The 14,238-nt window shown below is 42.4% G+C and overlaps 1 protein-coding gene across 3 annotated transcripts in view; it reads right to left on the bottom strand.

Moving 5' to 3' along the window:
* LOC119264086 (tripartite motif-containing protein 35-like) overlaps positions 1-14,238 on the bottom strand; it is a 61,427-nt gene that overhangs the window by 42,371 nt on the left and 4,818 nt on the right. For all 3 annotated transcript variants that reach the window (XR_005130756.1, XM_037541584.1, XM_037541583.1), the window contains exon 6: positions 12,584-13,160. Coding sequence is in view for 2 of the 3 variants with exons in the window: in XM_037541584.1 (XP_037397481.1) it covers positions 12,616-13,160 (545 nt within the window). In the remaining variant the exon portion in view is untranslated. The remainder of the gene's footprint in view (positions 1-12,583; positions 13,161-14,238) is intronic.

The raw sequence follows: 14,238 nt of genomic DNA, 5'->3' as shown, positions 1-14,238 counted from the left end.
CTCTGTGATCAGCAATGCAAAGAGTAGTTTTGTGTCCTGCATTAATGAAGGAATAAATAACAACACATTTCATAATTTTCCATTTCAGACACGTTTTACCAACTGATAATCATCCAGCACTCCTGGTAAAAATGAACTAATACATCAGTAAGAATGAAACTGAAAGCCAGAGAGAGACACACTCATCACTCAGACTCAATATAGTGTCCCAGATGTCTTTAAAGCTCCTCTTCTATTCTGATGCAGATTCACTTTCCTGTCCAGTGACTGTAATTCTCAGCTGATCCTGCATCGTCTTGTTCTCTTATTCTCATCTCTGCAGAACAAACTCAAGCAGCACCAAGTTCAGTGCTTTAATGTTAGTCACTGATCATAAATGTTCTGCTATGGCCTGGACTACATTATAACTGACCATCAGTTTGTTAACACATGCATCAAGTTAGAGGTCAAAGGCAAAGCCCACTACTCATTCAGACAATTAGTGCATGAATTACATGAAATGAACCTGATACATATGGGAGTTTATGTAGTGACATCATAGACTCTTCAGTCAGAGATGTGCACTCTTTTATGTGAACAGCGAAACCTACCAGACCTGTAGACTCTCAGAACAAAAGGTGCTGAGAGTCACTGCTGTGGTACCATCACATCACTGGGTATGTGACGGGAACATCTTCAGTAGCTTTAGTTAAGAAACATAATTGTATTATACTTTTTTTTCAAGGTGCATTAACATGCAGATGCATGCGCTTATTTTAGAAATATGAATCAAAGATAGGAAGTTAAATAAATAAATAATATTTGTAATTATATGTGCTGTACATAGCTGTTCTATTCTAGAGTGGCTGTCACTGTAAACATGTTAGTAGAAATAATAAAAAAACTATCATACAGCAACAGGAAAAGACCACACACACACACACACACACACACACACACTCGCATGGAGTAATGTAATGTCATGAAGAAGTAATTACCTTTAAATGAACAGTGAATTCTGTATTGCACAAAATCCAACTATCTAATTTTAATTTTAAAATTTTAATTTTAATTGAAATTTTAAAAATACAGCTGGCCCAACTTTCTCATGATGGTTCAAGTTAACTGATTTAATTACCTGTACTGAGTTCAGGACTGTTTCATAGCTCACACCTCGCATCAGCTCACAATTTCAATAAGACGAGATGTAACGTTTAATATGAGTTCTAGTGTCTGGCCGGTTCTGAAGTTCTGCAGACTGACCCAGTAGCATCCAAATGATTCTCTATAAACACAGAGCTACATAACAGAGTAAATCAAACCCAGTGTACAAACTACACATAGAAGGATTTTTGCTGCAGAAGTTAATAATAACAGCCATTAGTTCCTCTATCTGGGTTCTATTGTACGTTCTCTGTAGCTGGACTAAGTATATTTGCATATAGTAGGAAATAGCAATATCCGCAAAGGGCAGCTGTACATTAATGGACCTGGTTTAATGGACAATGAGCATAAACACAAGGTAGCTGTACTTAATGAAGTGTCCAGTGAATGTAGACAGCGGTTTACTGCACTCACCAGTTTAGCTTGTCATTTTTTGGTAAACATCACTGAAGCTGTTTCTTTACTTGTGTAATTGTTCTTCCACTGATTTTCTCTGCATTGTAAGTTCTGTATGTGTTGTTTAGACAGGTAAAGCATTTCCACACACCATTGAACACAGGTGAGACTTAACTGTTCACTTTAGAGGACATGATGCAGAACATAGCAGCTTAATGTGTAGACCTGTTTTCTTAGAGCTGTGGCAGATCATTGATCGCTCAGCTGTGTTCACCTGTGTTGTACGTCCTCTTCTATTTCTTTACACAGTCATTGTTTTACTGTAGAACTGGACACTCACTGTGTTCTTTATCTTTCATGACACAACGTCTATTCCTTAGTACTGATTTCCAAAGAACGCTGTAGTTCATTTCAGAAGGCTTTGTTTAGTGAGAGGGAAGTAATGGTTACTTTTCTTTTTTAAGAAAGAAAGAAAAGTCAGTTCAACTCAAAGAGCTTCAGTCGAGATTAGCTGTTTTCTTAGTACAACAAATGTTCTCATGTTAGCTCAACTCAATATCACAGTGCAGGCCATCTGGTTGTTTGGACACAAATCTCCAGCAAATTTGCCCAACTGGAAGAAGCTGGTGAACAAGAAGCCAAATTCAGCACCGGCTGTTTGTGTGAAGATCAATATTAATGAACTCCTACAGGAGAAATTCTTTCTACTGTTTAGTTAAAGTGTTTTGAAACATGCTGAGTAAAAATGACGAGACCTGCTCTGCATCTAACATCAGTCTGATGAGCTCCAGTGTTAGCTTTAGCATTAGCTCGTCTGAGGGCGTGGCTTGTGGAAAAACAGCTGATTACTGCTGCGACCCCGCGGGTCAGTCTCGGGGAAAAGGGGGTCAGTAACATGCGGTTTGAATGTGATGTTTGAAGTCCGAACCAGGAAGGAACAAGACACGACAGTTCAGCGTCTTGTGCCCCGTTTATTTCACTCCGCACCGGCTGCGACTGAGTGAGCCTGGGTGAGTATTTACAGCGGAACCGCAGGAGGGCCAGCAGGACCATCAGTGCAAGACACTTCACTTCCACTTCAACTGGGCCGCTTCACTAACCAGACACGCGATACAGTCCCATGAACACAACACCCAGCTCGTGTGTCCGTCGAGCAGTCAGGAGCAAATGAACCCCGCATGGAGCGCAGGGGGGTCGCCAGCCTCCTCACTAGCTTCGCCGCTCTTCCTTTAAAGCCCAAGTCCCGCCTCCAGGGCCAGAACTCTGGTTGGTGATTGGCCGCTGTGTTGTTCGCGTCCTCTAATGATGAGTGACACTGCTACTAACCTGTAGTGGAGACAGAGAGCGGACGAGGGAGGAGACACACAAGCGAGAAAGAAAGAGAGAAAAGAAAAGAAAAGAAAAGAAAAGAAAAGAAAAGAAAAGAAAAGAAAAGAAAAGAAAAGACAGGTGTTCTATCGATTTGTCCTACTTCGTCGAGACGTCCTACCGTAGCGTATATTTATAGATCGTATCTATCGAAATGTGCTACCGTGTCGAAAAATAATACCGCGACTATTTTGTGATATTAGGGGTCGCACATATCGATAGTCTAAAATACAGTGTCAGATCCTCCTACCTGTATGATATTAGGGGTAGCACATATCGATGGACTGTAATGAAATTCTGTAATAGGTAATAGATGTTTTATTAGAAAACATCAGAATAATAAACAATTTCTTTATTAACTACCAGTTTAACAAAAGGTAGTATTTCCAATATGAAACGTTAAAATGACATAAGGCGAGTTTAATAAAGATGATAATTTATATAAACACATTAGTTTTAAACACAAATAAATTAAATGTCCTAATAAATAAAACCAATAATAAAGTTAGGAAATATAAACAAATCAAGCTCAACATTAAAATGACCATCTGTGCACAAACAAAGAGAGAAAACAAAACAGAATCTACTTCTTTTTGTTACACTTTTCACAAATGTAGTCCACATCTGTTTTAATGAATTGGGCACATCCAAAATGTGCCGACCGACTACACTGGTCACACTGCACCTAAAAGAGAAAGCAAAATGTAATCAGAAATGTAAAACAATGAACCGTACTGCAGTGTCGCACATTCGTTTCTACTACGTTTCATTCAAATATGAAGTTCTACATTTACTACCATGCATTTACTAAAGCCCATTTTATTTAATACGTACCATTTCAACCATGCTCTTGTTGGCATCTCCTTGCAACATCGTGCAAATTACACAGTAATCTTCTGCATTCCCTAAAAGCAATTTTTTTCAGACACATGAATGATTATAATATTCCTACACTGTTCACCATGCAACTAATTATTTTAGACAAGATGTTTTACAATGTGCAAGGTAAATCATGTGATCACAGTACTTTTTGCTGTAGTACTCATGAGCTTCGGCTACTAATTAAATTATTTGCTGACATGTCGATAATCTAGAGTAAATAATTAGTGTGAGTATAAAATTCATACCCAGAAAATGAAACGTAATTACACACCTGTCGTGATTATTACATATTTATTATACATTGTTAATGACTCCCTGAAAACATCCTGAGAGCCCAAAAAAGTACTTTTATGAAGTGCATAATCATTTGTTGTTAATGAGACAGAGGTAAGTGAAGTTATGCTTTTTTGTTTAATGTAATGTAACCCAATATATAGCATTAAATGAAATGGGAAATGATGATGCAGTGACCACATGAAATGGGTAATATTACACCTTCATCTGTTTCCTGCCATAGGAAAAAACCCATAGATTGACATATGGCATTAAAATGAATCAACCTGGAAAATAATGGGATACAATTTGACTATGGTTATCTGTAGTATTTTCACAGGAAAAATTAAGCTATTAAATCTTTTTTTTATTATATTTACTATATTTTTGTTACATACATAGAATGGCTCAAGTACTACATAAAATAAAACCAAATATCTGAAGAAAGGTAGACAATTTATTTTGTTATTTTTTCATGAGCACTGATTTTAGGCTGAGAAACAAAAAAGTACTCTTAAAAATGTCTAAAGTTTTTATATATGCACTGTACAGTATTTGCAATATATACATTATAGTAAGTAAAGAGATACTTAGTTCAGACACACCACTAGAATCCAGTGTGCACCAGTGTTTACAGGACACAACCAAATGTCCTCAAATGCAAACTTCATCTGTATGAAAAACATTAAAAGCATGTTAGTGATTGTTTTACAAGTCAGCAATAATACTTTTCTGTATATTATAACTCCCTTTGTAAGACATCTAAACTGTCCAGCAAACAAAGATGAAGCAATGACAGCATCCATATGCTGAACAGACTTCTGTCAACAAGAGTACAAACATAATACGTACATGTGTAAAGCAACACACCAGTAAACACAGAAATCAAAACATTATACTTGCCTGTTTGTCTTTAATGAGGGACTGAAGGTATGCATCTATGACCTGCATTAAAACAAATGTTAATCGATGTAAATCTGCATATTACAAACAGCCAATTTCTTACTTCACTCTTCCCATGGCCAACGGGCCAACAAGAAAGGGCCAACGGGCCAACAAGAAAGGGCCAACGGGCCAACACGAAAGGGCCAACGGGCCAACAAGAAAGGGCCAACGGGCCAACAAGAAAGGGCCAACGGGCCAACACGAAAGGGCCAACGGGCCAACAAGAAAGGGCCAACGGGCCAACAAGAAAGGGCCAACGGGCCAACACGAAAGGGCCAACGGGCCAACATGAAAGGGCCAACGGGCCAACAAGAAAGGGCCAACGGGCCAACACGAAAGGGCCAACGGGCCAACAAGAAAGGGCCAACGGGCCAACAAGAAAGGGCCAACGGGCCAACACGAAAGGGCCAACGGGCCAACAAGAAAGGGCCAACGGGCCAACAAGAAAGGGCCAACGGGCCAACACGAAAGGGCCAACGGGCCAACACGAAAGGGCCAACGGGCCAACACGAAAGGGCCAACAGGCCAACTGGAAAGAAAAGCTAAACTGGCAAGAACTTGACCAACCGGTCAAATGATGTGAATTACAACTTTAAAACCTTCTTCTTGTAGACTTCTCTTAACAGTAGGCAGGGGGGAGTGAGTCTTCAGCTTGGTTTCTTCAGGTTTTTTGGTTATGTTTAATTCTTTTACAATTTTATGTTTCTGGTCCGTTTTCTCCTTTGCATAATGAATAACAGAAGGCCTTTCCAAAACTGGATTCTGTTTTTCAGAATGGGAAGGTACCTGTGGAGAACTGTCATTATCGCTGGCTGTTTGCAGATTACTGTTATCTGAAGAAATCTTGTCAGCTAAATGCTTCTCATGGGTATGTGAAAGGACCGGCCGTTTTTGGTCCGTTCATGAAGAGGAACCAGAGAGTGGATCACCTGTCCCGTGAAATCTCTCAGTCTCAGCGGGCATGCCCGGTGCAGGAAGACAGAACCACTCTCGTAATCAATCAAAGAGTTTATTAAGTCTTCTGCACAAAGAAAGAAGGGCACTCCTTCTTTTATACAAACACGTCCTGCCCTGTTGCGTACAAGCAAACAGGGTGGACCCAAATAAGTTGTCTAACAGTCATGAAATGCTAGGCTGACACTCACGGACCACCGGAACTGCCCAAGGGAGGGGGGCTTCTGCTCTGTGTACGATAATCTTACCTACGAAAGAGAACAAATGGTTCTGGACAGAATGTTGTCCCGATAAGAGGAGCAAGTTGTTTGTGCAAACTGCCAAGGACAGTAGCTATGCTTGCTGCAAAGTCTGCTTAGAGCAGAGTTGGAGCAGAGTTAACCCTTTCATTCCCCTCTTTTATGCCTCACCAACTGGTGAGGCATAACAGGGCTAGTTACTGTGGTGCGTGAGAACACACATACATATGGTTGGTGCTGGAGATGAGAGGCTGGTATACGGGCCGCGGGGGTCGCATCGCAGAGGCCAGCGCGTAGACCCTTTCCATGAGGCATCTGAAAAAACAAGGACCCAAACACAACAACAGCAAAACCATACAGATAATGGGGACAGCCATGGCAAAATAAGGAGTTAGTAAGGAGTTAGTAAGGAGTTAGTAAGGACATATTTAAGAATGTACTGCAAACATGTAGCAAGATCTGTAGTGTTGCGAGTTTTAGAACAAAAATCCTGTGATAAAGAAAGAGAATAATTAATGTGAGGGTAATCATAATGAGTAACATTCAAGCAGTCAGGAGACAGACAGGTGTGTGCTACAGCCTGCAGAGTAGTAGAGAGATCCAGAGGAGCCGTGGTCATGGAGTGCTTGTTCACACTGGAAGGCATCAGGTGACACACGTAGCAGGAGTCATTGTGGTACTGCTTGGCTGTCCAGTTAGCATACTGCCAGAAAACGTTATCCATGGGGGATCCGCCAGCACGTTCCACCAGGCACAGGATTAATATTAGCTGCAACATACTTCTGTAACACAGGACAGGTTAGAGATAGGAAACAAAAATAGTTAGACGTCTAACATGTATATACATCACTGCGGGGCTGACTGACATCTGGAGGCATGAATCCACTGTAGAAAAAGATCGGTTAATACCCCCGTGCGTGTGACAGCGAGTACAGTAGTGGGTTCAGAGAAAGGGGAGTCTGAAAAAACCCTTTCTCTCAAATTTCTTGACCAATACTTAAAAGCATGAGTTGGGACCTTGGGAGGGTCTGTGATAGTTTGGTTGACCCTCTCCCAGTATTCATTCAGAACAGTTAACAACCCTGCGGTGTACTCGCTGCGACGCACATCCAAGTCCGCCGTTCCCCCCAGAGCCGTTTTCTGATGCCATGGGAGGGGGAACGGACGTCCCATGACAATTTCATACGGCGACAGACCACCCAGAGTGTCTGTGCGCGCCATCCGCAGTTTGGCCAAAACTACAGGTAAAACCTTCACCCAGTTAGTGATGTTCTGCGTCTGCATGGCCTTTCATAACCGCCCTTTTATAGTCCGATTAACCCTTTCGACCATACCCGAGGATTGAGGGTGATAGGGGATGTGGAAAGCCCAGTCTATGCTCAGGTGCTTCGCGAGCATCTGTGTGACTTTGGAGGTGAACGGTGTGCCTTTGTCGGAGTCTATTCCTAAGGGGACACCGTAACGCGGTATGATTTCTTGGCATAGTTTTGTCACGACTGTATTTGCATTTTCTTTATTGCATGGGAACGCCTCTGTCCAACGAGAAAATGTATCTACTAAGACCAGTAAATATTTGTATGGCCCTACAGTCATCAGGTGTGTGAAATCGATTTGCCATTCTTGGAAAGGTGTTTCCAGTTTAGGAAGAACTTGGTGCGGCCCGCCCGGTTTTGGGTTATTCTGTGCACATGTAAGACAACGGTCTAATATGCGATCAACAGCAGAGTTCAAATTGTGAATGCAAAACTATTCGAACATGTCATGCTTTACCCCTCTTCGTTCCCGATGCGAAATACCATGAAAATCGGGAACGAGGAACAGAACACAATGTGCGGGCAGGCACAGCCTGCCCCGGGCGTCGCGCAGCGTTTTGACTGCTGGATCGTAGCCCGATGACAGCCAATGCTTGATATCAGAGTCCGAGGCGGTGGCCTGAATACAGTCAAGATCAAGACCAGGAAGTAAGTCAACCGTGAGTGCAGCACAGGAGAAGGAAGCCGAGTTCATAAAAGGGCAAGGGGGGCCATGAAGAGCTCCACGTTTCGCGGCAGAGTCGGCGGTATTGTAACCAACAGAGTCAGGGTCGCTACTACGCTGGTGAGCGCGAACTTTAACAACAGCCAGTCGGGAGGGCAGGAAGCTAGCCCTGATCAGGTCCTCGATAAGCGACGCATGGGAAATGGGTTTGTTATCAGTAGTAACGAAACCGCGTTGATGCCAGATTCCCCCAAAATCATGAACTACGGCGAAAGCATAACGGCTGTCTGTGTATATCGTGACATCTTGGTCTTGAGCCATCCGATGATGGCTCGGAACATGATCCATCAACATAAAATGCTAGGCCAGAAGGCAACGGGGTGGAAGACACGTCAGGGCGAATAGAAGTTTCACCGGCCAGACGGGTCTCGCAGTCATGCACGTCTAGAGTGGGACTGGAGGCGTCGTGTGGTAACAGAAGTAAACGCATTAAAGCGGAAGAGACAGTATCTAGTGAGGAGTGCGGACGCACAGTGAGGTTTTCGGTGTTCAACAAAATGTTTTCATAGCCTGCGCACCGCTGAGCAGACAAGTGCTGTGTAGAACAGTTATTTAGGAGCTGACAGACCTGATGAGAGGTGTGTAAGTTCAAGTCATGACTTAAAACGATTTTTTCAGCATCCTGTACCATTAGTGCGCACGCCGCGACCGCTCGGAGACAGGACGGAAGGCCTCGGGCCGTAACGTCCAATGTTTTAGAATAATATGCGCAAGGGCGCAAACCTCCCCCGTGGGGCTGAGCCAGAACCGCAGCAGCAGTGCCCCCCGACTCCGACACCCACAGGTGAAATGGCAGAGCGTAGTTGGGCAGGCCCAAGGCTGGTGCAGACTGCAGTGAGGACAGTAGAGCAGAATATGCACAGTTCATGGCTGTAGTCCATGTGAGGCGATGAGTCATGGCCTGTTCGTGAGTGAAGGAGGCACGCAGTGTTTTGTCATGCGCGGAGCAGTCAGGAATCCACTGTCTGCAGTAATTGATGAGGCCGAGGAAAGACATCATAGCCTGCTTGGTGGCGGGCTTGGGAAGCTCCGTGATGCATGACACTCGGTCAGCGGAGAGGAGGCGTTGACCTTGAGATAGTTCATGACCCAGATATTGGACCCGGGGTAGGCAGAACTGCAGTTTCTTTAGTGAAACCTTGAAGCCCAGGGTAGCCAAGCGCATGAGGACCAGTTTAGATGCCTCAGTGCACGTGGAGCTGTCAGGGGCCGAAATCAGAAGGTCATCTGCATACTGCAGGAGCACAGCACCCCCGGGGAGGGAAAGGTCTCGGAGGTCTCGGAGCGACGCGGCGAACGCCGCAGGCGAGTCGCAGAAACCTTGCGGCAAACGAGACCACGTGTATTGGCGTTGGCGATGAGTGAAAGCGAAAATCGGCTGGGTGTCAGGTTCAACAGGAATGCTGAAAAAAGCAGAACTAACGTCTAAAACAGTAAAAAATGCGTGTTGACACGGAATGGAGGTCAATATCGAAGAGACATCAGGCACAATTGGGGCGATAGGCACGATGGCATCATTAAGGCGTCGAAAATCTTGAGTGAATCGCCAAGAACCGTCCGGCTTGGGGACTGGGTTAATCGGTGTGTTATACGCACTTTGACATGGGACGACCACACCTAAAGAGAGAAGTTTCTGTAGAATAGAGTCTATACCACACAGTTTGTGCTCGGGCAAAGGGTATTGTTTAACAAAAACAGGAGTGGGGCTTTTTAGAGTAGCCTCATATGGTTTACAGTCAACCCTGCCAACATCATCCCTATGTGCAGCCCAAACAGTGTGTGGTATGGAACACAGAGGCTCAGGAACCTCTGTGGCATGTGAGACAGACAGCAGAGCAGACACAGGTGATTTAAAGGATTTATTGGCGATGTTGAGATCACGATTGAAATCTCCCGTGGACACGGTCATGTGCGAACCAGAAAATGATAGGGATAGACCAAGTTTACTCATTAAATCCCGCCCCATAAGGTTAAAGGGACAATCTGGCATGAACACAAAAGAATGAGTAAATCGCACTGCGTCGCATACAACCTGAAGTGGGGGCGTATACGGAGATGAGAAGGGCTGTCCTGTAATACCCACAGAGCTAGTGATTCTAGATAATAAAGGCCCCTCATAGCGAAGAGAGCGTGGCGCCGGTATCAATGAGAAAATTATAATCAACACCAGATACATTGAGAGACACAACAGGAAGGTCATGAGCCAGATGGTTGGCAAGGTGAAGAGCACATTTTGGTAACAAAAAGTGCAGCTGTCCTGTTATTTATCTGTCTTTTCTTAAACCTAACTTGCCTGGCACTGCTGTGGATTGAAGTCCACATTTCAAAAAATACACAGTAGTGATCAGACAATGCAACATCCTTAATAGAGGCTGAAATGTTAAGACCCTTTGAGATAACCACATCCAAAGTGTGACCATGGCAATGTGTGCTTCCAGTCACATGCTGAGAAAGTTCAAAAGATTCAAGTACATCATAGAGTTCTTTGGCGTAATTATCCTTGTGATTATCAATATGAATGTTAAAATCACCAGCAATAACAAAATGATCAAATTCAGTAGAAATAAAAGAAAACATATCTGTGAAGTCATCAATAAAATTAGCATTGTACCTTGGAGGTCTGTAGACAGTTACTAATAATATTCTTTGTGCCCCCTTTAAAATCGCATCTAAATATTCAAAAGATGTGAAATCACCAAGTGGTAACTGCTTGCATTGGAAAGTATCATTAAACAGCATTGCTACACTTCCGCCTTTCTTGCCGGTGCGTGAAACGTTTAAAAAGTTAAAGTTTGGTGGAGCCGTCTCAGTTAACACAATATCAGCACTATATGAGTTTAATGTCTCTGTTAAAAGCATGAAATCAAGCCTGTGAGTTGTAATTAAATCATTAATTATATAAGACTTATTTGTAAGAGATCTGATATTCAGTAGAGCTAACTTAATAACCTGTGCACTTTGTTTCAAAGACTGTGAGTTACCTCCAACATACTGCAGGTTGGATGTATTCACAGTATCTGACCTAAACTCCTTGTTCTTTCTGCTTCTGATATGAACTGGAATGGGAAAGATAATTTGGACACAGGGTCCATGCTTGTTTTGGAAACAAGTACCGCTGATATCATCACTGTAGCAGCACAGACCCAAAAGAGAGAATGCAGAAAGGCTGAGCGCAGATGGCGTAAAACCAAACTTCACACACATAAAGAGAGTTTGTTCGGTTCACCCCACACCTTTTTCATGTCATACCACGATTTATAGCTTTCATTCATGTAAGATAGGTCTCATCCAGGATCCCCTATGCCCTCATTAATCCCTGGGGTATGAGGGTATTTGCGGATTACTTTCGGTCCAACCAGCTAGGTTGGACAAAAATGGATCAACATAATAGCCCAAATTACATCTACGCATCCATGCAGCCGGTGTCTCTTCCGGCTCTGGTTGGAACAACGTGCCCAGTATGGAAAAATACAGTGAGAGCTGTACTGAGAGTTTCCACTATAGGACGTTCCCTGTCTCCCACTAAGCGCTTAGGTTTAAATGTATCCTCTCTACTCTCACTCTCGTACTCCCGCCCACCCGACAGGGCTGGGTCGGTTCGCTCTGAACACCCAGGTGATCTCGACAACCAGGTAGAGGTCCAAAAACGATTAATTGGACTTACCTGGGTGAAGAGAACACGTCGGAGGTCACCATTTGAAAGGACCGGCCGTTTTTGGTCCGTTCATGAAGAGGAACCAGAGAGTGGATCACCTGTCCTGTGGAAAGTCTCAGTTGCAGCAAGAGCGCTCGGTGCAGAAAGACAGAACCACTCTCGTAATCAATCACAGAGTTTATTAAGTCTTCTGCACAAAGAAAGAAGGGCACTCCTTCTTTTATACAAACACGTCCTGCCCTGTTGCGTACAAGCAAACAGGGTGGACCCAAATAAGTTGTCTAACAGTCATGAAATGCTAGGCTGACACTCACGGACCACCGGAACTGCCCAAGGGAGGGGGGCTTCTGCTCTGTGTACGATAATCTTAACTACGAAAGAGAACAAATGGTTCTGGACAGAATGTTGTCCCGATAAGAGGAGCAAGTTGTTTGTGCAAAACTGCCAAGGACAGTAGCTATGCTTGCTGCAAAGTCTGCTTAGAGTAGAGTTAGAGCAGAGTTAACCCTTTCAACAATTAAGCTGTATAAACAATGAAAGTCCGACAAACCCGCCTCACTCGTAATTTAAGTAAAGGTAAAAAATGACTGCAAGTCTGTTCACGTGGAGGAAAACGGACAGAACAAACGACTTCAGTCTGAAAATGAAGCTCCACTTAAGAAGGAGTTGTTCCCCAGTTGTTCCTCACTACCTTATAAATGTTCATTCTAAGCAGCTTCAGCTTTAACTGTGCTGCTCCACTGTTACTGACGTCTTCACTGGTAAGATCCTCAGAGGATGAACAGACGCATTCCAGAAATACGGTAAAACTCTCTGAGTGAAAGTGTGTGTTATAGTGTGCAGGTGTGTGTTGGTTAGAAGATCAGTGAAGGTCACTTTCCCCCTGTCCCATTCCAGCTGAACTCTGACCCTCTGCAGCTTCTCTTTAGGTGTGAAGGAGTGACCTGACTGTCCTGGACAGCGAATCCAGATTGTATTACTGCTTTTATTGTAGTTCAGCCTCCACACTGAACCACAGAAAGAGATTCCTTTTCTTGTTCTAGACTCTGTGATCACACCCAGTTCCCAGTAATGACTGTCTCCAACCTGGACGTCCCAGCAGTGAATCCCTGAGTTAAAACCCTCAGAACCCAGAACAGACCAGCCGTCATCAAATCTCTCTGGATTATCTGGAAGTGATGATCTCTGGTCTCTCTTTTCTACAGCAGTGAGATCATCAGACAGGTGGAGGTCTGGATGTGCAGTGTTGGGGTCCAGAGTAACAGGGGCTGAGGAGAGAGAACACAATGAAACATCATGTTTTTCTCTCGTTTCTGTAAATGTTTCACCTCTACAGACTGTTTTCTTTACTGTGAGTGAAACAGCTTTAGAGGTAGATTCCAGAACTCAGATCAACTTTAATCAAGGACTAAATGTTGATGTTCAGTTCAGAGCAGCACTGAAGAGCATGTTCAGTAGTGAGTGGTCATTACAGTCCAGTGACTGATCTGATCTGAGTGCAGCATTTTTCTGTAGGGATTCACTCACAGAGCTGAACGTCCATCAACATCTTCACTCTCACGGACTTTCAGATCATTTTGTGATGCGTTTTATATTTTATTAATTATTACAATAAATTATTATTATAAATTATAAAACAGTCCATTTTCTCTCTCCATCAAATGATCAAAATCTGATCTCCACACATTTCCTGAACGTCTGTGATCCAGTTAATGATGAGATGATATCATATCTATTATCTACTGTATCATCACTGTAATCTATATAACATCAGTTTAATATTTATTGTTCTGGGCTGCTGTGCAGAAAACACTTCATTTGGTTTTGAGAAGAAAAAATAAAATTGAATATGAAGTGAAAATATAAACTTGTTTGGAGTAAGAAGACCCCCAGACATGCTGTAGAGACCCCTTTAGAATACTGACCTAAATACATTATTGAATCAGATTTAATAATAATAATAATAATAAATTACTGCAATAGTATTGTATATTTAATGTAATCACACTTTTTAATGAACACATGAAATTAATATTTTAAATATTTCTATTTTATCAATAAGAGTGAAATTGATATTTGCCTCCATTTCAATATGAAATATAATTTTATTGTTGTGTTTGGATTAAAAGCAAAACAAGAATAAAGTTCATTTAAAAAATATTGTGCTGTATTTTATTTTACAATAAAAATATAAAAAAGTGAAAAAACACAAATATATATTTTTTTAAATGTGCATTTATTTTGATTTATTTGTGTCTTTTCTGGATTCATTTTCTTTTAAAAGTTAAATTGTTTTATTAGTGATTCCTTTAGACCTAATTAAAAAATAATAATAATATAATAATA

This window comes from Pygocentrus nattereri, chromosome 9 (genome assembly GCF_015220715.1).
Source record: "Pygocentrus nattereri isolate fPygNat1 chromosome 9, fPygNat1.pri, whole genome shotgun sequence".
Taxonomy (NCBI): Eukaryota; Metazoa; Chordata; class Actinopteri; order Characiformes; family Serrasalmidae; genus Pygocentrus; species Pygocentrus nattereri.
Note: the sequence above shows the minus strand (reverse complement) of the source record. Positions and strands in the feature narration are given on the sequence as shown.